The sequence below is a fragment of the Myxine glutinosa genome, chromosome 7, assembly GCF_964187855.1.
Source record: "Myxine glutinosa chromosome 7, kmMyxGlut1.1, whole genome shotgun sequence".
Lineage (NCBI taxonomy): Eukaryota > Metazoa > Chordata > Myxini > Myxiniformes > Myxinidae > Myxine > Myxine glutinosa.
The window spans coordinates 104,749,284-104,776,660 of NC_136267.1; the positions used below are offsets into that span (position 1 = coordinate 104,749,284).

General features: G+C 44.5%; 1 protein-coding gene across 1 annotated transcript in view; it reads right to left on the reverse strand.

Annotated features, from left to right (window-relative positions):
- FMNL2 (formin like 2) overlaps positions 1-14,796 on the reverse strand; it is a 236,656-nt gene extending 221,860 nt beyond the window's left edge. The window contains exon 1 of the mRNA XM_068097873.2: positions 14,410-14,796. Within this exon, the coding sequence (XP_067953974.2) occupies positions 14,410-14,562 (153 nt within the window). The 5' untranslated portion in view covers positions 14,563-14,796. The remainder of the gene's footprint in view (positions 1-14,409) is intronic.
- Positions 14,797-27,377: the final 12,581 nt, after the last annotated feature.

A 27,377-nucleotide genomic window follows, 5' to 3' on the forward strand; every position in this document is an offset into this window, starting at 1 on the left:
AGCAACCTAGGTCGACCCAATGGTCGAAGAAGAAATGCGTGCAAGGGGGTTAACAAGGGGAGATGCAGAAAATAGGGCAAAATGGAGAACATTGTCATGGAGACCGCAAGGCTAACCCCCGCTCTAGCAGGGAAAATGGCCTTAAAATTCCTGTTGTTGTTGTTGTTGTTGTAGGCAACCTAGGGCCTGAGGGCCGGATCTGGCCTGCAAAGAGACTCCGTCTGGTCTGCATAAAGGCATGCATTTCGGACTTCAGTCCCTATGAACACTCGGCTTTCACTTTTTGAATGGCGCTCGCCATGCCACACTCAACAATGCACCACCCACAGAGCTCGCACTGACAGACCAACACAAAAACCATACCATTCCGTGTTTAAACTGTACACAGACCTCACTTTTGGCAATCAACTGGAAATTAAAAAATAAACTCTTCCAACCTCTAATGACTACTCGGTTATCATTTTGGCCCATGCTCGGACAGCCATATGACAATTCTGGTTTGGGGATCGGCACATGTGGACAACCAGTTCTTTTCAACCAAGTTCCATTCATGGTGTTTTGCTGTTTCGTTTTTATTCCTGTTTTGCTGTTGGTGTTTTTCATTGTTTTTCTGTCCCAACCCGTTTCCTGCTGTGTTGAATCATTTAATTTGTCTCCCGGGTTGAGTCAGGGCCTAAACCAGCTGCAGGCAAAGTCTAGTGTGCTTGTATTCCATCCATTGTCTCCCTCTGCACTGCTGTTGGCATTTCCCCTTTTTCTATGTTATGTCCTGATCTGTTCTGTGTCCCAGCTCTTCCACGAACCTAGACCTTGTATCAATAAAAATGAAAATTACAATGTGTTTTATTGCCCGTCGGGCACTTCAGCTAGTTGTAATAATGAAAAAAATATCAGAACAAAACATTGACCTGAAAACAAAATGCAAAGATTAAACGCATTTTGATAAAATATTGAGAGAAAAGATCACAAACATGGGAGAATACAACATTCCAGATGAAATGGAAAAAAACTAAATCATGAAATATAAGAATCCTCAAAATGAGGAACAATCAAATTATTACTTTTTCAGCAAAAAGACTTGGCACAATTTTAATGAGTGGAAAATAATTTCACAACAGAGCAAATTAATGGAGCAAAACAGCATGTGACTTGTGAAAGTGAAACAAGAACAAGAAATATGACAGAGAGGGCATGCGTCCCAAACAGCTGGTCAACAGATCACGTTGTATAAGGGTCAGGGCAAAGGCAAAGATTTTGTTCCATAACAGACCCTGCATTCACAGTCTGCAATGGGATCAAATAAGTCCCTTTATAGATTTCTCAGGGTGAAGATCAACAAAGGCCCTTGCATTTGTCTCAAGCTCAAAAGTTGACAAAGGAGCAGGTGCTCCATTCCAACGAAGAGGAGCTTACTCCATCTAACTATGAATACAGTGCATTATATAATGAATACAAATACAAGCTCACCAAAATGAAGTAGCGACGGAAGCAAGTACACTGATGCATCCACCTCCAAAAGTTCATCTTTCAAACGTGTGAATGGTACAAAATTTCAATAAAAAGCTCGTCAAAAAAATGCAAATATTGATGCTTAACAGCATCTTTAGTAGTGATAATATTAGGAGGCATCTACATTCAGTGGTCAGATAATCCAAACCCCAATAAGAGATCAATTATTTTCACTCACCCAACACACACCTCTCTCTGTCGTCATATACCTCAACCGAAAGGACATCACTTCATCGTAAGTGACGATGTTGATCGAATATATTTTCAAATATAAACGAGAGCAAAGTTGATGGCACGTCATCGCAAATTCCCCACCTGAAGCAAACTTGAAAGATGGCAAAAAGTTCCAACAGCAATGACCCAATATCAAAATAATTTCTAGTTTTTGACCCATGACCTGAAGTCCCCAACCCCTGGGACATGAACTGGGGACAAATCCAAAAGAATAGTCACACATTTCATAATCATTGATGTTGATTGCATATACAAAGTTTCATTTAAACTAGAGCAGTGTGACTGCGTCGCCAATATGCCTCTGTGTAGTCCCTGTCCATGACAACGGGTATATGTCCTTGTTAACTGTCCTAAAAATAAACAAGTTTGATTAAAATACCTTCAGCTGTTTATTATATTTTTACCAGACATGACAGGTTTCACATCGATCGGTAAAGCGGTTTCAGAGAAGGGGTTATTGAAATATCGACTTCATGTTAATATGGCTGCCAAACCAAGTGACATATACACAAATGCACACTTTGCATATGCATGGGTAGGGGATTACGTTTGTGAAGTTTCGTGTTGATCGGATAAGGTTTGTTTTTCTATGGCTGCCATAGAAAGATGGCTGCCAGTCCACGTGACCTATTATGTCATCATTTTCAAACTATTTGCAGCAATGGCGTTAGATACAACAACAACAGGCATTTTAAGGCCATTTTCCCTGCTAGAGCGTGGGTTAGCCTTACGGGCCCCATGACAATCTTCTCCATTTTGCCCTATTTTCTGCATCTCACCTTAACCCCCTTGCCCACATTTCTTCTTCCACCGCCTTTAGCCAAGTCTTTCTCGGTCTTCCCCATCCTCTACTTCCTTCTACATTCATTTCCATCACTCTTCTCAACCAGTCACTTTCATCCTTCCTCAACTCAACACTTTCATCCTTCCTCAACACTTTCATCCTTCCTTTCACAATTCATCATTTGTCTTCCTCTCTCTCAACGATACACTGCACATCGTTGCAGTGTATCGCACTGCGATACACTGCAACAAACAGAACCATTTGCATTTCCACCCTTTCCAGCCTTCGTTGCTTCACTACATTCATTACCCATGTCTCTCTCCCATAAATCAAAACACTTCTCACACATGCAGCAATGCAGCATACACCATTCCATTCAGCTTCAACGACACAAGCCCTCCTCGTCAGCACGCCACTTAGTTCCCGAAACTTCTTCCATGCATATCTCACTCTAGCAACCGTTGCCGAGTCTGATCCACCTTGTCCATTCAGCATGTCTCCTAGGTAGCAAAATGTTTTCACACCTTCCAGCTTCACACCGTCTCCAAGATCCAACTCAACATTTCCTCCATCTGCAGCTCCCTCTGTGCACACCTTACACTTGAATGTAGCTGCCACACTGGTTAATGAGCCTCTCAAACCACTACATTTTTGATGAACCCACTCAGCGCACATTGTACATTGAATGGAGTTCACTCCGACACCCTTCCTGCACACAGCACACGGCCACTTCCCAGTTCTTTCCACCTCACCACATGCTTTACCACTTGCCATCACCTTCGGTTTTCCGATATTCACCTTCAGACCTTTTGTCTCCATACATTCCTTCCACTTGTTCATCTTCTCCTTCAGTCAATCCATACTTTCCGCAATCAACACCAGATCATCTGCATACAACAACTCCCGCGGGAAACCCACCTTAACATTCCGCGCCAGCTACAAATTTGTAGCCATCACAGCTACAAATAGTAGTGGACTTAGTACCAACCCCTGATGCACTCCCACCTTCACCTCAAACTCACCACTGTTCCCATCCTTCGTCCTTCCAGCTGTGCACGCTCTTTTGTACATTGCCATCACTACTCTGATCAATCATTATTTGTAAGCGTTGGATGATATTTGTAAAATTTCACATCGACAGGGTAAGCGGTTTCTGAGATTTAAAAAAAAATTTTTTTTTTATCCAAAAAGGCTGCCACGCCATATGACCGATGCCGTTTTTATGATCAACTTTTAATTGTCATACCTACTCAATGATGCACGTAAAGTTTAGAGTCGATCACTTCAGTGGTTTGGGAGTTGTTTTTTTTAAGGTTTTCCGTTAAATCCAATATGGCTGCCAAACCTATGATGTCATAAATGTAATATTTCAATACAATTGCATCATAGATCAGGTGCATGCAATTTCAGATTTTTAGGATAAGGCATTCGATTAAAACATTTATTGTTGGTACACCACTTCACCGATCATGTCATCATTATCATGCTTTTGTTCCCCATTCGGACTACTTGACAATGTGCCACTTTTGAAATATTCCCATTCAGCGGTTTCCGAGAAATATATATTTTAATTAATTGTGTTTAATCCAAGCTGCCTGCTATACCACGTGACCTATAACACTCCTACCCTGAAAGTTTTGTCTCAATTGGACATGTGGTTGAGAAAAACGAGGTTTAGCCTGTACGAATGGACTTACTTATGGATGTACGGACAGACAACCCGAAAACATAATGCCTCTGGTCACCTTCTGGGGCGGAGGCATAAAAATATTTTTAAAATGTGTCGATAATTGCATTTTTGGGAATTTGACCTTTTGACCTAACCACAGGGCCAAAATGAGACTGCTCTCTCACACCTTGCCATGTGATCATAACTACCAAATTTGGTGAATTTCTACACAACCGTCTCGGAGGAGATATTGTGACAGAAAATAAAACAGAGCCGATTACAATATCCCCAGTTTTTTTTTCAAAAAGGGTGGGAATAATACCCAACTATTTCTCAAACCACTTTTCATGTTTGTAATTGAGAGGCATCACATTTCATCGTCAAAGAACATTGAAAAGTAGGATTTTAATCAAAAGAATAATTGCCTCTCCAGCTCAGGCTTTATCAAAGGACCAAAGAAAATCCAGAATAAAGGAACCCATCCAGAAGCTTCTTGCTCAAAATAACCTATAACAAGCAATGGCTTCAATTATGATGACTTAATCAGACAATTGACTGAGATCAAGGGAAGGAGTCATCTACGCACGACCAAATAAATGGCAATCAAGACACAGGGATGAGAAAGGTGAAGAGGAGAGTAAATTGAGAAAATGGAAAGGAAGAAGGGAAGAAATCAATTAGGTTGACAGGAAATAGGAAGAGGCAAGAAGGAAATACGAATTAATAGTGAAGATAGGGCGGGGAAGAGTCAAAACCACCACACTTTCTCCATTTATACAATATGTAAATAGCCGCAAGGCTCAGAAAATGACAAACACTGTAATTCCTTACAGCAAGAAAGCAACATGCATGACATTAAATACCACCTGCAACAGTGCAGTGCAAAGAGAACAGCAAAATGCTACCTATGTCTGTTGTTAGTCTTGTGACTTGTAAAATGAAGTGTTGTGTGTCACAGCAGCAACATTATTAGATTATTTACTCTCTAGTCTAAAGTGCGCTGACAGGATAGCCGATTGATATGAAAACCTTCCTTTTCTCCAACAACCTCATCTCAGATTCACCAATTTGGTTTCAGACCAGGTCACTTCACCTTGGACATGCTGCTTCTGCTCACCCAACAATGGATGGATGGAAACCCTCAATGTCAGACATGAGATCAGGGACGTCTCTCTGGACATATCTCGTGCTTTTGATGTAGTCTGGCACTACGCCTTGCTCTCCAAACTCTCTGCCTATGGCATCCATGGTCAACTCCACACATGACTTACGGACTTCTACTCTCGTAGCCAAAGGGGGGCTCTCAAATGAATCCTTCATCTCCTCTCCTTGTCATGTTCTGGGCACAGTCCAATTCCTGATTTTAATAAATAATCTCTCTGACTGTAAGGAAAATCCTCTTTATCTATTTGCTGATGGCCACACCCACAGCTGTGACATCCCTCATCCTTCACATAAGCAGGCTGCAGCCTCTTCCCTCCATTTAAACCTCGACAAAACCACAAGCTGGTCAAACACTTGGAATAAGTTTTTCAATCCTGACATTGTACATGGTGTACATTTCCTCAGGTGTAGATTTCAAAACCTTCGGTGAACACAATGTGGAAAAAAGGTGTGGAGCAAATCGTTTCTTGTTCTCATCTCAGTCATGGAGAGATAAAGGAGAGTTGGAAACTTTTATACATTTCAAATCGAGTGAAAAAAAATTACATTCTCGTGCATAAACGATGCGTGGTATAACAATTGACATGGAATTCTAATTATGCTGTAAAGTTTCAAAATACATGAAACAAAATCATGACAATGTCGTATCTGGAGCATGTTCACTTTGCTAGCGACTGCTATGGTACAAGGTGCTCATTTGGAGCGGGTTGATCACAAACAGAGCTTAAGTTAACTAACTTACGTGCAGTTTGTTCATGTGGACAGACATATAATCACATCAGTAGATGGGTAAATGTTTAGATTTACCATCCATTTTAGAGATTAGTGTTTTTTTTTAAATACAAAATCAAGGCTCATGGAAGAGCAACAAAACACAAGGAAGAGTAGAATGAGAGGGGGAATCAACAACAGCAGCATTGAGGGACAAAATAGAGAGAGACCGACAAATAAGGGAAATGGGGAGGAATGAGGGGCAGGGGACGACTCTCAGGAAGGAAAAAACTGGAAACATGGAAAGAGGTGGGCATGTCGAGGGTTAACGGGGGTAGAAAATGTCATGGTTTTGGATGAAGTGTGATCTGAGATGTTGGTGACCAGCAGCCTTGAAGACCTGGAGGGAAAGATGAGATTGAAGAGAATATGGAAGTTGGTTGCACAGGTGGGTAAAAAAAGAGGAACACATGAGTGGAGGTGAGAAGTGATTCTGGATTTGGGGAGTTTCACCAGATGTGCATGTCATGATTAAATATGCATGACATGATCCATTAAATGATCAATATAAAAAGCAAGATGTGAGATAAAATTATTTTCCAAATAAAAAGATCAAGGCTCATTGAACAGGTCAAAGAAAAACATGTTACAGCTACCCCAGCACACCCCTACCCTGCCCACACCTCCCCAATCCCCCGACCTCCAGAAAGGTTAAAGTATTTCATTCACGTTGTGGGAGCAACAGGTCACGGTCAAATGTTTATTTTTATATATTTTTTTTTCCACCGACTCAAGTAAAGGTCTTGTATAAAGTGATGAGCATGACATTCTCAAAGCTCTTCTTCCACATTTGTTATGAGGACCTTTGGCTTCAGATTCTGCAACTGTTTCGGACGGCATCGCCTCACGTGTCCGAAAAACCTGCCCTGTTGCTCTTGCACATCCGCTCTTTGCCCTTTTCACCCTATCATTTACCCAAGGTCATATTCCATCTGCTTAGAAGTCAACCAACATCACAGCATTACATAAAAATTAGGAGCCCCTGAAGTACCGACCAATTAGCTTACTTCCAATCATCAGCAAGGTCATGGAATCCATCATTGTAGTCGACTTAAATCGTTCCTCATCTTCAACGACTTAATCTCAGATCATCAATTCCGATTCAGACCAGGTCACTCTACCTTAGACATGCTGATTCTACTCTCTCAACAACAGATGGAGGCCCTCAATGTCAGACATGAGATCAGGGCCGTCTCTCTGGAAATATCTCGTGCTGTCAATACAGTCTGACATCTTGTCTTCCTCTCCTTGGTTTTGTAAGGCCAAATCAACACATGGCTTCCTGACTTCCTCTACTCTCATAGCCAATGTGTGGTTCTCAACAGAATCCTTTCATCTCCTCTCCCTCTCAAGGTTGCAGTACCCCAGGGCAGTGTTATGGGCCCAGTTCTATTACTAATCCTCATCAACAATCTTTCTGACTCTATAAAATCGTCTATTTCTTTGCTGAGGACTCCACCTTCTGGGCTCCACCAATGGTAACTCCACCTTCTCACTCATTCTTCAGGTAGGCAGGCTGCAACCTTTTCCCTCTCTTCAGACCTTCATAAAATAAAAAAACTGGTAAAACACTTGGAATATGTCCTTCAATCCTGACACATCTCATACTCTCACTATCTCTCTCTTGGAAAGGACCATCTGGCAAACCCTCCTATCTACTTTCTTCGCAATCCTCTTGAGGAAGTTTAGTCATTCAAACTCCTGGGTCTCACTATCAGCCATAAACTTTCTTGGGCAAAACATGATTTAAAAAATAAATCGATAAAATAAAAAAAGATTGAAAATTGGCCAGCTGCCAACTGGGCATCCTTTCTGTTACAAGTCTTTCCTTGGCACACCTGAACCCTTATCCACCTAGAAGGCCTTCATCCACAGCTTGATAGAATACTTCTCTCCCTTCTGGGCTGGCGCCCCTGCCTCATGCCTTGCTCAGCTTGACACCATGGAAACCAATGTCTTCAAGATCATTGGAATCTACTGCAAAGAAGCTGAGCTTATGGGCCTATCACTTTGTCATTCCAGACAGGTCAGTGGTCTCTCTGTCTTCTTCTACCTCCTTTCTGGTCTTGCACCCTCTTTTCTTTTCTACCATCAACCACCTTCTCGTGAAATTGCCTACATCCAGGATCACTGCTCACCTTCACTCATTTGTTGCTCTTTTCCCATATTCTCTTCAATCACATTTTTTTCCTTCCAGGTCTTCAAGAACTGGAATCTGTTCACCACCATCTCAGATTTGGTGAACAGCTGTTTTTTTTTTGCTGTTCACCACGATCTAAGATTGTCCCCAATGCAAGAACATGATCGTCAATACCCTCGTTAACCCCTCCCTCCCCCCCCCCCCCACCACACACCCCAATTCCTTCTCCTTCCGAATTTCAAGTTTCCCCTCCTGAGAGTTTCCTTCTGTATCTATATGCTCCACCTGATGCATACCCTCCTGTCCCCATTCCTCCCCACACCCATTGTTTGTCCCCCTCCCTCTGTCTTGGCTTTTGGCTCTGCTGTTGGTGTTTCCCCCCTCTCTCTGCTGTTACTTTTGTCCTGTTGGGTCCTGATCCATTCAGTATACTAGTACTATCTCTTCCATGAGCCTCAACTCGTATAAATACAAACAAATAATAAAAACCTCCTAAGCAATTGCACGACCAGATGACATCCAGGGAGTGGATAGTATTTGTCACCACCCAATTTTACACCGGGTCCTTTTCTTATGTCCAGATAATGCAATATTTTTGAGATGACAGTGAGCTCTGGGAACGAAAATCCTGAATTGGATGCACGCGACATCTTCTCTTGCCACCCCAATCTGAGGATATCATTTCATTTAAGCATCGTTGGGATTTGGTATGCTGTCACATTCAGAGTTGGTTGTACAGCTTCTCTCATTACCTCCACCACCAAAGGTTATGTTTGTTATGTATGAGGTTATGTTTTCATCCCTGTCTGTCTGTCTGTTTTTCTGTCTGTCCCTTTGTGAACAAGATATCTCAAAACGTTGTGGACGGATTCGGACAAAATATGGCAGAGATGTAGCATATGTGATAAGGACGAAATCATTCGATTTTGGTGAAGATCCGGATTCGGCTAGTAGGATTTTTAAAAGTGATTCTTCACCATTGGGAGATAGGGCCAAAAACGATACATATCAGGATATCTCAAAAAGTTATGGATGGATTTGGACGAAACTTAGTGGAGAGGTTTTGTGTGTGACGAGGAATAATCCATTCAATTTTCGTGAAGATCCGGATCCGGCTGGTATAATTTTTAAAGTGATTCTTCACCATTGGGAGATGGATAGGGCCAAAAACGATACATAGCGGGATATCTCAAAAGGTTGTGGATGGATTTGGACAAAACTTGGGTGGAACGGTTGGGTGTGTGACAACACAGATTCGATTCCATTTTGGCGAAGATCTGAATATGGATTCGGATATCAGAATTATTTAATTCTGTAATTTCACCCCAAATCCACTTTTTTGAAATACCAACTTCTGTCCTGGAAGTCCTTGGTGTCCTTGTGTTTTATACTTCTCCCACCCCCCTCTGCCCCCTTCCCACGCCTCCTCCCCCCAAGCCCTCTCCCTCCCACACATCTCCCTGCTCTCAAATGTTGTGTTTGTGTGCTTCCCCTTCTCTCCCCATCTTGTTTTCCGCTCCCTCTTTTTATATATTTTGTTTGTCTGGTTGATTTGTTTGTGAAATAAATGTTAGCTCTTTCACGAGCGTCGATTCAGTATACAAAAAAAGAAAAAAGAAGTGATTCTTCACAATTGGGAGATTAGGCCAAAAACTATGCATAGCAGGATATCTCAAAAAGTTATGGATGGATTTGAACGAAACTTAGTGGAGAGTTTGGGTGTGTGACAAGTAAGAATCGATTCAATTTTGGTGAAGATCCGGATGCGGATCTGGCTAGTATAATTTTTAAAGTGATTATTCACCATTGGGAGATAGATGGGGCCAATAAGGATACACAGCAGGACATCTCAAAAAGTTGTGGACGGGTGATTTCGATGAAATGTGATTCTGTATTGTGATTTTCTGGTCTACTCTGGGATACAAAACGTAAACTGTTCACCTGACGGCAGTATGCTCTCTAATGAGTGCCGTTCTAGTTGCTAATGCACTTGACTCAGCTCTCCTGAATGGTAACTCAGCTCTCCTGAATGGTAACTCAGCTCTCCTGAATGGTTCCAAATCAATTCCCCAAAAAACTCAACCTAAATTGCGAGTTGGCTTCTCTATCGTTCTCATGGCTGTACAGGTGGCTCGTCATGAACGGTGCCGGTGTTCAAATGTCCATTGTACAATGTGCATTTATCCGTCGTTTCCTCGTGCCCACATTGAGGTCTAACTAATGCCTTTGTCCTGCATGTGATGCACGTAGAAGCTCCACCTTGAGATCAATGTATTCCACCTTGAGCTTGAGATCAATGTACAAAAATGTATTCATCAAACCACAACCTGCCTCCATTGTTTCAAACCAGTCTCAGAAAGCAAACATAGTGTGAATCATTTGCTCTGTTTTCGAAAATGGCAATCTTTAAAAATGGTCCAAATAACCAAATTCAACAACATCTATGGAACAAGGTTGTGTAACTGTTGCAGACGCGTCTTCCCAAGATATGGCTTCAATGCTTCAGCAATCCATGTCATAATTTTCCTTCTTTCTTTTTTTAACAGAGCCGAGGCTCACGGTGGAGCTCGTACGCAGTTTTGATTACTTGGAGGACAAGGATATTATGAGAGAATAATGTACTTTCACACGAGCTATAATGGCATTTGGAGACGATGCATAAATCCACAAACCGTTTGACCTTGTTATTTGTATGCTGAGATGCAAAAGCCGAAAGAGGGCAACACAGAAGTAGAAATCCCAAACATATGGCATCCTCTGGAATCGAGGTCATTTAGAAGAAAAAGTTCCGGAAACATTTGGTCGGTTTTCATGAAGACAAGGTAATTGCTCTCTGTGTACCGCAGCTTAGCACAATCGGGCCAACATATGTGCGTAATAGGGGCCTGTCCATTCCCCCTTAATCTGCACCAGTTAGCACCCATAAAGGTGCTCTTTTGAGGCCTGAACTTCTGCCCAACACTCACCAATGTCACTTTTAAATAATAATTCCGAAATTACATTAAAAATGATGTTCTAAAGGTTTCATGTGTTTCCATCTCACACAGATAGACAGCTGGTCCTTACCATCTCAGATCATCCCACATCCAAACCCATGATCTTTTCTACCCCTATTAACCCCCCACCCAATCCCCAAGCCTACCTGCTTACAATCGTCCAGCTTATCCTTCCTAAGAGTTCGCTTCCCTATCCATCTTGTGCACCCACTGCGTCATCCTCTACCCCTCATCCTTACCCGCATCCCTTGTTTGTCCGTCTCCGTCTATTTTGTCCCTCATACCTGCTGTTGGCATCTCCCCCTCTCTTTCAACTTTTCCTTTTGTTATGTTGCATCCCGATCCATTCTGTGTTCTAGCTCTTCCACGAGTCTGGACTTTGTATGCAAAAAATAAATAAATAAATAAAAATACATGTGCCCCACAAATCATGCACAAATATGTCACACGACACCGCACGGTTTGTTCACAAGTCTGTTACTAAGAAATCTAAATATTTATTGAACATTCACCAGGAAAGACCACAATTATATGAACATTTAAAGGATGCTGTAAATTATACTAATTATATAACACCCTGCACAATTTTCATCGTAAACCTCAAAATAATAAAATCTTCGCGCTGTTGAAACCAAAGCGTTCAGAATCATTGGAATCTCCCGCGATGAAGCTAACTCCAAGGGCCTCTCACTCACTCACCGCAGGCAGGTTGGTGGTCTTTCCGTCTTCTACCGACTCCTCTCCGGCCTTGCTCCCCCAGCTCTCTCTGGGCTCTGTCCCGCAAATATTCCTACAGGTCGCACAAGATCTGCCTGCAACCCTCTTTGGTCAAACTGCCAAAATCTAGGCTCTCTGCTCACCTTCACTCTTTCATTCCTCTTTTCTCCCGCCTCTGGGACAAACTCCCTCACTCTCTTCAATCCCACTCCACCCTCCAGGTCTTTAAAACAGCTGTTCACCACCATCTCTTATCTTCCCCCATCTAAAACATTGATCTTTTCTACCCCCGCTAATTTCACCTCAATTTCACTTTTTTGAAATACCAACTTCTGTCCTGGAAGTCCTTGGTGTCCTTGTGTTTGATACTTCTGCCACCCCCCTCCCCCCAAGCCCTCTCCCTCCCACACATCTCCCTGCTCTTAAATGTTGTGTTTGTGTGCTTCCCCTTCTCTCCCTGTCTTATCTTCCGCTCCCTCCTTTTATATATTTTGTTTGTCTGTTTGATTTGTTTGTGAAATAAATGTCAGCTCTTTCACGAGCCTCGATTCAGTATACAAGAAAAATAAAAAAAAATAAAAATAAAAATAGTTGTTTTACCAAATGCAAGAACCTTGGTTAGTAACTTGTATGGAACTGCTAGATCTTCCGAGTTGACCAGGTCATCACCTGGGCTCTGTTCTGAAAACAGGTTTTGACCCTTTCATCCCAGAACCTCTCAAAACACCGAGTCCACAACCTCAGCCATGGGACCACATTCGTAGATCCACAACCTCAGGTGTGTCCAAACAGTCCGTCACACCGGCATCGCAACCTGATGCTTCAAACTTTCTAGTCATAGCATATCGGTTTACCTGCAGATGTTTACCTTCTTTGCTAGAGGGTTTTACACATAATTATATATTCACATTCCTCATTCCATTATAAAACGAAAGAGTTCATATAATAACTTACTATAAGTTTCGAGTAAAAAGGACATGAGCGGGGCCTGCGAGCGGCAGATTTGATTGGTCGAGACGATGTAAAATGCAGGAGCATTTTGTCCAACGACTGACTGCCAAACGAAAGGTTTTTTGAAAAGTGCAAAAAAGCGATTTGTATTCTACAGTGTTCAAGTATATCATTTAATTGAAATAAAATAACGATTTTAAAGGTCGTATAAATTGTTTTTCAGAAGTTTACCGCCATTGATGCAGCATCTTTTACACCACCCTACCACGTGACGTCAGTTATTCGTGCCTGGTGTTTGTGTCCTTTATGAGGTCCTTAAAAAAAGTGGCTTCCTGTTCGGAAAGGTTTTCAATTTTGTTTGACGGACAGGCAGACGGAGTAAGTATTACCGTGCACGATCCAGATGAATTCAGAGGCAGAGTACTGCTGTGATTCCTGCTATTCCCTTTAAAACCATTGGGCAGTGAAATGGAACAGAAAAATCCGCATAAATCTTTAACAGGTAAAATTATTTATCCAATAAACTCATCAAGGAACTTAAAGGACAAAACTGATGTAAAAGTCTCATTGACGAGCAACTTCGCTGGAGAGGAGGATGAATGAATTTGGGAATAAAAACAAATAAAAACAAAAACAAAAAAACAATAAAAACAAAACAAACAAACAAATAAAAACAAAACAAATCCCAAAAACAAATAAAAACAAATAAAAGTAAACTTTATATTGCGCCACCCAAGGCCAATCCAGACAGGTCCGATTTCAGACCGTGTACTCAAACTCTCGTGTTACTTAAACCTTCTTGAATTTTTTTTTGGATGGAATACAAAAACAAATCGGTTGCCCCTGGCAACATGAGGCGTGCTTTGTAACTCGCGAGTCCCTCAACTCTCAAGCAACACATAGATGGAAACCTGTCTCTGAAATTCCGAGGAAAACCTCGAGCTTCCATTCGCACAATATTGGAACAAACGTCAGGGAATGGAAATGAGTTTCTTTAGCTCGGTCTCGGTGACGTCGCACGAACTAAACACAGCGAGAGACAGAGAGAGAGGTGTTACGTCATACATGTTGGTACAGACTTCGAATCAAAGGTGCAATTGCTGCACCGCCGATGTGCAAGTGGCTTTTGCTATCAAGACGGGGGTTCAAAAGGATCCCTCTCGTCCGAAACGAAGGAGCGCCAAGCACTCCATCAGCAACGTCTCCTCGCCGCGCTTTCAAAACGCTTAAGGAACGATAAATCTCGGCAACAATGGCCCCGGGCTCCGGAAACATCCCCCGGAGCGGAGCCGAGCTCCGGCACATGGTGAGGGGGCGACGAAGCCCCTAGGGCGCGGCCACTGAGCGGACAAAGACGGAGAGAGAGACGTGTACAGAGAGCAAGGCACCGCCATCGGATCGTCGCTCGCTGTCGACCGGTCTTACTGCATGCACCAGCGACGCGTCCATCACGTGCATCCGCACTCGCACTCACCAAAACGAGCGCGAAGCGTTCCTCCAGCTCGGGCGGCTCCGGCATGGGCAGCTTGAGAGAGGCTCCGTGCGGTCGTCCTTCGCCGCCGCGCCCCGGGTCCGCGCTGCCCGCGTTACCCATCTTGGAGCCCTTCGCCTTCCCCGACTTTCGCATGGAGGTCTGGGCAAGACTCCCAGCGCCCACCCCTCCTCGGTGCAGGCGTGCCTCGGCTTCCGCTGGCTCAGCAGGAGCTCCGAACACGCACCATGTCCCCGTGAACGTTTTAAATCCCCACGATGGAGATTGGAGATCGCGGCACGTGCGGGGTCTCGCCTCGACGGCTCGCCTTGTTCCCAGGTTCCTCAACCGCTCTGCTTACCGCGGCGCGGCCTCCTACCTCCTCCCCCCTCCTCTTTCTTTCCGCTCCCGAAGCCCCCAGACTTCCCCCCTCCCATTTCCTGCCAGTCGTCCTGAGCACATCTTTCGAGGCCGCCGACTCACGTGCGCCACGCCGAGGATGAGCGCGAAGACGCCGAATCACGTGCGCCACGCCGAGGATGGGCGCGAGGACGCCGAATCACGTGCACCACGCCGAGGATGGGCGCGAGGACGCCGAATCACGTGCGCCACACCGAGGATGGGCGCGAGGACGCCGAATCACGTGCGCCACGCCGAGGATGGGCGCGAGGACGCCGAATCACGTGCGCCACGCCGAGGATGGGCGCGAGGACGCCGAATCACGTGCGCCACACGGAGTTCAACACGCTCCTCCATTAAAATAAACTAGCGTGACTGTGCGCTCTGGGCTCTGTGCTCTCACCACACGTCGTTTCAGGGGGAGAGGCATCTTTGACCATTTTGGGTCTTCAGGGTGTTTTGGGTCTTCGGGGTCTTTTGGGTCTTCAGGGTCTTTTTGCGTCTTCGGGAACTTTTGGGTCTTTGGGGTGTTTTTGCGTCTTCGGGATCTTTTGGGTCTTCGGGGTCTATTGTGTCTTCAGGGTATTTGGGGTCTTCGGGGTATTTGGGGTCTTCTGTGTCTTTTGGTCTTCAATGTCTTTTGGGTCTTCGGTGTCTTCAGGGGCTTTTTGGTATTCAGGGTCTTTTGGTTCTTCTGGGTCTTTAAGGGTCTTTGGGTCTTTTTTGGTCTTTGGGGTGTTTTGGGTCTTCAGTATGTTCAGGGGCTTTTGGGTTTTAAGGCTCTTTTTGTTCCTCTGTGTCTTCAAGGGTCTTTGGGGTCTTTTGGATCCTCTTTTTTTTTCTTCTCTTTTTTTTTTGTATGCTGAATCGAGGCTCATGAAAGAGCTAACATTTATTTCACAAACAAATCAACCAGACAAACAAAATATACAAAAAGAGGGAGCGGAAGACAAGATGGGGAGAGAAGGGGAAGCACACAAACACAACATTTGAGAGCAGGGAGAAGTGTGGGAGGGAGAGGGCTTGGGGGGAGGAGGCGTGGGAAGGGGGGGGGGGGGGGGGGAGAGGTATAACACACAAGGGGACCGAAATTAGCGGGGGTAGAAAAGATCAAGGTTTTGGATGGGGGAGGATAAGAGATGGTGGTGAACAGCTGTTTTAAAGACCTGGAGGGTGGAGTGGGATTGAAGAGAGTGAGGGAGTTTGTTCCAGAGGTGGGAGAAAAGAGGAATGAAGGAGTGAAGGTGAGCAGAAAGTCTTGATTTTGGCAGTTTAACCATAAGAGGGTTGCAGGCAGATCTTGTGCGACCTGTAGGAAAAGCAGAAGCAGCATGTCCAGAGTAGAGTGACCAGGTCTGAAACCAAATTGATGATCAGAGATCAAGCCATTGGAGAAGAGGAAAGATTTCATATCTGAAGCAATGATGGATTCCATGACTTTGCTGATAATTGGGAGAAGGCTGATTGGTCTGTAGTTGCTAGGATCTGTTTTTGCACCTTTTTGTGCAAAGCGGTGATGTTGGCTGATTTCCAAGCAGATGGCAGATGACCTTGAGCAAAAGAGAGGGTGAAGAGAACAGAAAGAGGGAGTGAAAGAGCGGAAGAACATGATTTTAGGACCCGTGGGCTGATGCCGTCAGGACCAGTTGCAGAATCAGAGTCGAGGGTTGACAGAAACTTTTCCACCTTGTCAGGAGGAAAGGACACAGAGTTCAGGAGCAGCTGGGTACGACTGGGTACGGTGGGTACAGAGAGAGATGGGTTTGGGACACAATATTTAGAGGCAAACACAGAGTTGAGGCATTCAGCTTTTTCACGTGCGGAGTCAGCCGTTAAGCCGTTTGAGGTGAGGGAGGGGATGGAGGGGGAACAAACACCAGAAACAGATTTGACCAGACGCCACCAGGATTTGGAAGAGGGAGACAGATAAGAGAGTTCGGTCTTGAGAACGGTGAGATATTGTTTCCTGGCTCTCCTGAGGGTGGACACACACTTGTTTCGGGCTTTGTGAAAGGAAATGAGATTTCCTTCCGTTGGATTTGCTTTCCAGGAGACGAAAGCAAGTTGTTTCAGGGCAACAGCCTCACCACAAGATTCCGTGTACCATGGATGGGAGGAAGGGTATGACAACTGAAGACGAGATGGGATAAATCTGTGCATGAGAGAGAGCAATTTACTTTGAAAGAATTCCCAGGATGAGTTGATGTCAGAGGCGGTAGAGATGGGAGACCAGTCCAGATGATTGATGGCTGCTTGAAGACCGTGCCAGTTTGCCTGAGTGAAATGCCAGACTCGTCGATGCTGAGGAGGCTCTCTAAGAATGGTCAGAGAGATGTCCACTTTGAAAAGCACATGATCAGATGAGCCGATTGGAGCAGAAGAAGAGCAGCAGACATTTTCAGGGAAGTTAGTCATCACCAAGTCCAGAAGAGAAGATGCTCCGTTGACTGAGATCCGGGTCGGGAAATTGACAGATTGTGTCAGTCCCAGTGAGTCGCAGAAGTCCTTTGCTGAAGAGCCATGGCTGGTGAGCGAGGTACCCACACCCAGCCAACTGGCATGGTGACAATTGAAATCACCACATATGAGGAAGAGAGAGTTGGTCCATATGATCAGACAGCGAGATGTAGATGGAGTCATCACTGTTTGGTGGACGGTACAACACACATATGAACAAAAGGTGGGAGCGAAGGGGAAGCCGTAGCCAAAGGTATTCCTGGGGGTGAGGGGAGAGAGGGCAGTGGAGGGCGGGTGAGGAAGAGAGTTTTTTATAAAGATAGCAACCCCACCTCCAGGACGAGGCTCAGGTCTATCATACCGGAGGAGGGAGTAACCCGGGAGAGATACCAAGGCATCAGAGACATCATGAAGGAGGAAAGTTTCTGTTAAGCAGGTCACATCTGGTTTGTCAGAAGCAACCTGCATGGAGAGATCAGTCAAGTTTGAGCGAAGGCCCCGGATGTTTGAGGTCCATACCGTTAATGAAGAGGAAGGGGGAGCATCGGGTACAGAACAGGGGGGGGGGGGGAGGGGTAGGGTAAGATGTGGAAGAGGAGGAAGAGGTAGGGAGAGCTGTTGAAGGTGTGTCAGAGATTTCAGAGATTTCAGAATAGCTTGGAGAAAGGGAAGAATGGGGCGGACAAAAGGTTTGATGGAGATTGGGTGAGGCACAGTGAGGTGTTATTTGAGGAGGGGGAAGAGCGAGGCAGAAGGTTGGGGGAGATGAAGGTGAAAGTTGGAAGGGGGAAGAAGCAGGGAGGATGCTTTGAGGAGGAGGGGTTAGAGGGGAGTCTAGGAGGGGAGGGGTGTGGGGGGAGTTTAGGAGGGAGGGGAGGGAAGGGGCAAGGGGGGAGATTTGAAAGAGATGGGTGATGGGGAGGCTTTGGAGGGGAGGGGTGATGGGGAAGTTTTGGAGGGGAGGGGGGATGGGGAACTTTTGGAGGGAAGGGGAGATGGGGAAGATTTGGGGGGGGGGGGGTGAGATTGGATTTTGAAAAGTGTACGATTCATGGGAAACGAACATTTTTTGCAAAATGAGTTTGAGACCTTCGAGTCAAAAATACGTTTGAGGACGCTGAAGGAGGGGTGGAGTTCTGGAGAGTTTAGGGAATGTAGAAAAGAGGAACTGTAAGAGATGGTATTATTATTTATTTATTTTGGAATGAATAGATTTGGTGAGCAAGACCAAATGAAGAGCCATGTTTGCCCCCCAAATGAAACTCAATACAAAGGATGCTACAAAAGCATCCTTTTGTAGGAGAAGAAGAAAAAGGTGTTATAATATATGAGAAAAAATAGTTGTTCAGGGGAGAGATTATACATTTCTAACCACGTGATTGCGTGATCGCGAACAACGTGAACGAAGAACGAACGAACAAATAAGAACAACAAATAAACGAATAAGACCTGAGAAGGGAATATTTTTTTGGGGTTTTTTTTTTTTTTGAGTAGAGATATTAAACAAGGAGGTATGGGGTGAACGACTGGGACGAAACAGAGAGCGAAAATAATTGCAGCGCATTCGATGAACCGCTGAGGGAAAAACAAAACCACAAGGTCGGAGACGGTACGGTAGCCTAAGCCTACGAGTACTAGGCCTCAGAATACTCGATACGCATTAACCGACAATTGTGTATACATGTACGAAAAATTAGCACCGAAAATTTTCCTAAAGATACGCTATGGGTACACACACCGAAAGATAGATACAGTCTCGACAAAAACACAATTGTGAAAGATTACTTAGCTTCGAAAGCGTGAGCGCATGGAACAGCTTCGAAAAGACGTGACCTCGCCGTGATCTCGCGAGATCGCGAGAGCCAAAAGCTCTGGGCTTTTATTGGTATTTTGGGTCTTTGGGGTGTTTTGGGTCTTCGGGGTCTTTGGGGTCTTTTTGATCTTTGGTGTCTTCAGGGGCTTTTGGTTCCTCTAGGTCTTTAAGGGTCTTTGGGTCTATGGGGTCTTCAGGGTGGTTTGGCTCTTCGGGATCTCCAGGCTCTTTAAGGGCATTTGTGGTCTTGAGGGTGTTTTGGGTCTTCAGGTTGTTTTGGGTCTTCAGGGTCTTTTGGATCCTCTGGGCCTTTAAGGGTATTTGGGGTCTTCAGGGTCTCTAGGGTATCCAGGGTATTTAAGGGTATTTGTGGTCTTCAGGGTGTTTTGGGTCTTCAGGGTGTTGTGGGTCCTCAGGGTCTTTTGGGTCTTTTGGTTCCTCTGGGTCTTTAAGGGTCTTTGGGTCTTCAGGGGTCTTGGGTGACCTAAAGGGTCATCAAAGGTTTAAGGGGTCTCAGCAGTCTAAACGTAATTAAGAGAGTTTAAATTTTGTGTGAAGAAGAAGAAGACGTTTTGGTCGCATATAAACATACATATTGCTGCGGTTTTGAGATTTGTACAGTAAACTCAATAAAGGTTAAAGGTTTGCCCCCCATAGTTAGTCACACTTGCAACATGTAGCCTCATTTGTAGTATAGTTATGTCTTAGTATGTGTGAGAGTAGGCCCCTTCCAATGTTAATCCTGCATTGTGTAAAGACAGGAGGGTAGGCCCTACTTCTACAAACCATTCCACGTCCATAGACTCAATCCATTGCGGCTAAAAAGCCCTGGTTGTGTTGGGCGCGAGTTAACATGAGGTGGGCCTCGGAAGGTGGAGGAGGGTTGAGGTCAGCGGCGAGGCGATGACGGTAAGCATGAGTCACCAATCAGGGCTCACAGCGTGTGGCTGCAGCACGGTGTCACAGGGCATGGTTGGGACATTCGATCGGGCTAAGGGCGTGGCAATAAAACCCTTAGCGCGAGGCCCCCACCTCAGTTATAAGGAGGGAGAGGCGCTCGTCAGTGAGTTGCGTGCTCGTTAGTTATGAGAAGGGAGAGGCAGGTGCTCGTCAAGTTGAGTCGAGGAGTTCTGAGTTCGGAGAAAGGAGATGCGCTTGAAGAGGATCACCCGCACTGTATGAACTTGGTTACGAGGAATACGTGGGCGCAGCCAGGGCGGTTATAACTTGCGCGGTTCAGCCAAAGCGAGTGAACGCGGCTGAATAACCGCCAGCCGCGCAAAGTCCGCCCTCTACCGTTCGCCCCGGGATTATTACCCGTTTGTTCGAGCGACATGATACGAGTTCCTGCCTTCGCCTACCTCCATCTTCGCGGGACATGCCGGAGACCGTGGAGAGTGAGACGGGGCCGATCCTGGACGACCACCGTGGTGCTGGAGAACATCATCCTGCCCATCTGCAATCCCCGTGTGAGTGTGAGTGAGACGGGCCCGTTTGTCCTTGGGTATTAAGCATAAGACTGTCTAAGCTTCCCTGTGTCTCTTCGTCCTGAGCTGTAAATACGTGCAATAATAATTAAACCTATTTGTTCTTCCTTTTCTTCTGAATTTGATCGTTCCCGTGATTTCTCCATTGACTAAGCGTGGCACGAGTAAAACCGCTTGAATCGGGTTCCACTATCTATAACGGCGCGGTTCACATGTACGCAAACCGCTTGGCATATCACCATTACACGTGGTTCGTGCGAGGCTTATTTCCTCGCTTCCAGGGCAGCGCTAGTACTTAGGCCCGAGCGAATTTGGTCCCAAAACCCTATTTGGCACTGTCCGGAAGGGACGTAATAGGTCTCGGGTCGCGCCACGTCAGTAAAGACAAGGGGATTAATCCCCCCTTGATAAGGGGAGAAGGCCGGTGGCAGATCTGTAACAATACAAACAAACAGAAATACATACATAACCATATGCGTTTGCTCTATTATAATAAAGAAAAGTGGGGTCACCCGTGGGAATCCCACGGGCATGGACGTGTGTGACATTTCGACATATTCATTTAGTAGCTGCACATTCAGTTTGCAAAATGGTTACTGGCAATTTACCAGATGCACAAATGATGTAATCTACACAATGTATTTACTTCTGATAACATGTGAATGCATGTGCGTGCACATGGGAAATACAGTTTGAAATGTGTCATTACATCTACACATCTACACACACACACACATCTACACACACACATCTACACACACACACACATCTACACACACACATCTACACACACACACACACACACACACACAAACACAACAAAGTCCGTGAAAAATTCCGCTGAACTTGGGGACGACTAAGAAGAAGACCTTTGTTGGTCGAAAGCTTATCGAGAATTAAAGATCCACCGTCCTGAAGATACATCTGCGTCTGATTTAATCTCCCGATTAAATATATATCTATATATACAGACTTGGCATTTAATATGGATTATTTTTTTGTGGGGGTGAACTTACTTTTCAAGATGACTTAGAACCAAAGTTCATTGGAATTTTGTTGAAATTATTCTAGATTTTGTTAATGTGACCTTAAAAGAAACAAAAACCACATTTGACATTTCGAAACAAATAAATTGATCCTTGAAAGTGATGTAAACTGATATCGAAATCAATTCATGGAAAGTACTGTGTTAAACTTCTGTACATTTTCCAGAAGTATCTCTTTATTTTGCACATTAACCAAATTTTTTAACAAAAACAAAAGTTAAATTACGACTGGGATTACGGACAGTAAAATTACAGTTCAGTACTTCGTGTAACCCCCACGAGCATTCAGAAGAGCACGTACACGTCGAGGCATGCTGTTCACGAGATTTGCCAAGGTTTGGACAGGAATCGCTTGCCATGCAGTGACAATAGCCTGCTGCAATTCACGCACAGATGTCGGCTGCTGGTCCAAGTGGTCCATTTGACGCGTTAATTCTGCCCACAAGTTCTCTTTCGGATTCATATCCGGGGACATGGCAGGCCACTCCATATGCTCTACACCACGGTCAGCAAGAAAGTGTTGGATCATGCGAGCACGATGAGGCCGTGCATTGTCATCTTGGAAGACAAAGTTTCCCTCGAAAGGCTGCATGAGCAAATGGAAGCAATGTTTCTTCCAGAATGGCCCTGTACTTGAACTGGTTCAGGTTTCCATTCAGAACAACCAGGTCAGTTTTGCCCCCTGCATGAAAAGCAGCCCAAATGGTCACCCCACCACCTCCAGCTTGGACTCTTGGCACTATACAATCTTTGTTGTAGGCTTCATGCACTTGTCTGCACACTCGGACGTGGCCATCTTGACGATAGACCAGAAATCTAGACTCGTCACTGAAGATCACGTGATTCCAGTGTCCTGGCTGCCATTGACGGTGCTCTCTGGCCCACTGCAATCGGCGCTGGCAGTGTTGTCTGGTCAGGCGTGGCTTTCTCAGGGGACGCCTGGCACGATAGCCTGCTTGAACCAGTCGTTGGTTGACTCGCCTTCTGGATACAGGCACATTTGTCAGTTGCTGCCACTCAGCCATAAGCCGATTAGCTGAATTGGTACGGCCATTGCGGACTAACCGGTGCAGCTGGCGATCATCCCTCCTTGTGGTTCTGCGGGGACGTCCTGGCCTCGGTATTGGAGTAGGGACACCCCTCTGAGCATTTCGTTTCAGGATCTTTGACACCTGACCTTGATGCCATACTGCCGAGCAATAGCACACTGTTTCATGCCGTAATATCGTAAAGCCACCACTCCATGACAAACAGCATTGTCGAGTTGATGGACCATCTCCAGAGGAAGCGGCAATACCTTTTGGAGATGTGCAGCAGTTGTTTTCCACTAATACAGAACGCAACAACCCTTGTATACCCGACTGTGAAGCCAATCTTCAAATGCACCTGTCCGTACATTTTGCCACGCCACCCGCGATATAATCCTGTTGTTGACTTCTTGCTGCGACAGACAATCAGTGACATGGTTCTTTTAACAAATAAATCACCAAAGTGTAAAAGAAACTCACCAGATTGATATACTGAGTTAAGAAAGTAAACCCAAGTCAAGAAAAAATATATATTCCATATTAAATGCCAAGTCTGTATATTGTTGCAGTTTTTAGAACCTTCACTTTATCAAATTTAGTATTAAAATCCCTTATAAATAACCCCTGTGTACATTTCCCCTTAATTGGCTGTTAATTGAAATAAGTGCACCTTAGCTAGTCCATGTACAAGCACGTAGCCAATCATAGAACCTCTCTATAGTTATTTCATTAGTCTGTGTTTCAGATAAGGCTATGTTCCCACTAGTCGATCTTGTTTTGTTTTTTTTGTTTGTTTTTGTTTGTATACAAGATCGAGACTCGTGAAAGAGCGAACATTAATCACACAGAAAGACAAACCGACACATAAAACATATAACATCGGGAGCGGTAGACAAGATGGGGAGAGAGGGGGAAGGACACAAGCACAACATTTGAGAGCAGGGACCGAGAGACATGGAGACATCGAGAGATCTGAGAGAGGGCGAGGGCTTTGGGGGGGGCGCATGGGAAGGGGGGGGGGGGTGGGAGAGGTATAAAACATATGGACACTGCCAGGACTTCCAGGAAAGAAGTTGGAATTTCAAACAAGGTAGATCTGGGGTGAATTATCGGGGGTAGAAAAGATCAAGGTTTTGGATGGGGAAATATAAGAGATGGTGGTGAACAGCTGTTTTAAAGACCTGGAGGGAGGAGTGGGATTGAAGGGAGTGAGGGTGTTTGTTCCAGAGGCGGGAGAAAAGAGGAATGAAAGAGTGAAGGTGAGCAGAGAGCCGAGATTTCGGCAGTTTAACCATCAGAGGGTTGCTGGCAGATCTTGTGCGACCTGTAGGAATATTTGGGGGACAGAGCACAGAGAGAGCTGGGGGTGCAAGGCCGGAGAGGAGTCGGTAGAAGACAGAAAGACCACCTACCTGCCTGCGGCCTGCGTTGCACCAAATCAAATAAGATAGATCCCCTTTCCGATTGCCCCAAAGCCTACATTGCCAGCAGCATTGGCCTACATTGCCAGCAGCATTCGCCACCATTGCCCACGTGGTCAGCTCGGAGAAGAAGGGCGTGGCCCACCCATTGTCATCAGAAGGTGGAGCCAGAAAGCCCTTGCCGACCAACCAAGAATCAGTGGGTTTGGCTTGAGAGGGCGTGGATCGAAACATCTGGCAGGTTCGTGGAGGTTCCAAGGCGTAGCCATATAACCCGTTACGGGAAGCCCCCACCGGCAGATGAGTGAGGGAGCACGCACTGGGAGATGAGGGAGGGAGCGCAGATGAGAGAGAGGAGAGAGCTTCAGAGATGCGCGCGCAGATGAGGAGAGATATACGTCCCGCTGCGCAACAGATTGGCAAGCAGCTTTCGAGGCAGACGAGTAAGGAGGGACCTGTTGCTGCAGAAAGCCCTGCCGTGTGGAGCCGCCGGCTGTTCGCTTCCGAACTGAGAACTTGGAGCGGACCTCTCTGCTGCACATTTTGCCCGGACCTTCCTGCCCTGTGTCCCACCTGAATCTTCTCCTTCCAGCCATTCATTCCTGCCTGCAATTTCCCTTTGTCGTGTAAGTCCGTGGTCTGTCCTCTGTGTTGTCTGGGGTATAAGTTAAGCTTGTATAAGAATTTGCACTGTGTATCTGCTCCTTCTGTAAATGACCTTCGTTGCTTCTCTTCTTTGGTTTGTGTAAATAGTAGTTAATAAATATCTGTTCTTTCTTACCTTTGGTTTCTTCTTTCTCATCCGATCGCTTTAGAGATTTCCCCATTCCTGTGGTGCGATTTCGGCCAACCGCTTCACAATCGGGTTAGTCATTGTTAACGGCCCGCGCCGCAGTTCACCCGCTCGGCGCAATCAATCAATTACGCTGCGGCACGGGTGGGAGCATTTCCTCGCTGACGGCCGGTGGTAATACTTAGGTATTAAGACTAATTGGGTTTACGACCCTACGTACCATCGGCCATCAGTGACGTCATACTTCCAGGACCGGCGGAGACGGCCAGCTTAACAGGACAAGGGGATTAACCCCCCCTTGCTAACGGGAGTGCCGTCCCCCGATTCCGTAACAATATATATATATATATATATATATATATATATATATATATATATATATATATATATATATATATACATATATATATATATATACATATATATATATATATATATATATATATATATATATCATATATATATATATATATATATATATATATATATATATATATTATAATAGCCGTAGATGATTCTGTCTGTCTGTCTGTCTATCTGTTGGGTGTCTGTCCGGGGTGTGGCTTACTCGGTTTGCAGAGTAGCTCCACCCATAGCTCCACCCATTCTGGGAGTGGCTATAAACAAATATCCACCATTTTATTAACTCGCATAGCTTTGAGTCCTGTTTTGTAGGCCCGTGGTGTCTTGCTCTCCCCCAGTTTTATTTCAAATCAAATTCGATAAATCATTTCATTTTTCACAGTCGCTAACATAGTTTTAGACTCGGTTGAAAAAAAACGGGAAGAAAATCCGATGAAAGTTGCCGTTTATAGAACGAAATGAATTCTCAAAGGCCTGTAACTTCAAGGCCATTGAGTCTCTCTCACGCCTTTATCTCCAATCTAACTCACCATATGATTTAATTTTTATCGATGGTTTTACTTTTAGACTCGGTGTCAGCAATAATTGAGAACAATCCACACACGCGGGAAAATGCAGAGATATATTTTTTAAAATCGCGTCATGGTGTATCATACACCGCCCAACATGACACCGCCGGCAATGTCGATATATATTAAAAATTCGCTTTTGCTTTTCCGTTATGATATATTACTATTTCGTTTGATGATAGTCGTCACAAAAACGTCAACAATGATGCCGACATATATTTCTTCGTTTTTATTTCATTCAACATATTAGCCGGAAGTAAAATATGTTTCAGGAAATTACCGAGAGATATTTCTTCGTTTTTTTTATTAGTTATGTGCGCATACACTTTAAATAGGTTTATTTGAAATCTTTAATTTTCCACAAACATTCCACACACGCGGGAAAATGCAGAGATATATTTTTTAAAATCGCGTCATGGTGTATCATACACCGCCCAACATGACACCGACGGCAATGTGTCGATATCTATTTTAAATTCGATATATCATTTCATTTTTCACAGTCGCTAACATAGTTTTAGACTCGGTTGAAAAAAAACGAGAAGAAAATCCGATGAAAGTTGCCGTTTATAGAACGAAATGAATTCTCAAACGCCTGTAACTTCAACTTCAAGGCCATTGAGTCTCTCTCACGCCTTTATCTCCAATCTAACTCACCATATGATTTCATTTTTATCGATGGTTTTAGAGTCGGTGTCAGCAATAATTGAGAACATTCCACACACGCGGGAAAATGCAGATATATTTTTTAAAATCGCGTCATGGTGTATCATACACCGCCTAACATGACACCGACGGCAACGTGTCGATACATATTAAAAATTCGATATATCATTTCATTTTTCACAGTCGCGCACATAGTTTTCGACTCGGTTGAAAAAAAACGGGAAGGAAATCCAATGAAAGTTGCCGTTTATAGAACGAAATGAATTCTCAAACGCCTGTAACTTCAACTTCAAGGCCATTGAGTCTCTCTCACGCCTTTATCTCCAATCTAACTCACCATATGATTTCATTTTTATCGATGGTTTTAGAGTCGGTGTCAGCAATAATTGAGAACATTCCACACACGCGGGAAAATGCAGATATATTTTTTAAAATCGCGTCATGGTGTATCATACACCGCCTAACATGACACCGACGGCAACGTGTCGATATATATTAAAAATTCGCTTTTGCTTTTCCGTTAAGATATATTACTTTTTCGTTTGATGACAGTCGTCACAAAAACGTCAACAATGATGCCGACATATATTTCTTCGTTTTTATTTAATTCAACATTATTAGCCGGAAGTAAAATATGTTTCAGGAAATTACCGAGAGATATTTCTTCGTTTTTTAAAATTAGTTATGTGCGAATACACTTTAAATAGGTTTATTTGAAATCTTTAATTTTCCACAATATAATTTACTTGCCATTTATCATTTGATGATTACGAGACAAATTCCTCTTGAGGATCGTGACAATTCATGCGCTGCGTGGAAACTTCTATTTCCAAAATGAATGAGACGATCGATGAAGAACGCAGACTTGAACAGGATGCAGCAAGAAAACGAATGAGACGGGCGAACGAGTCCATCGACGAACGTCAATG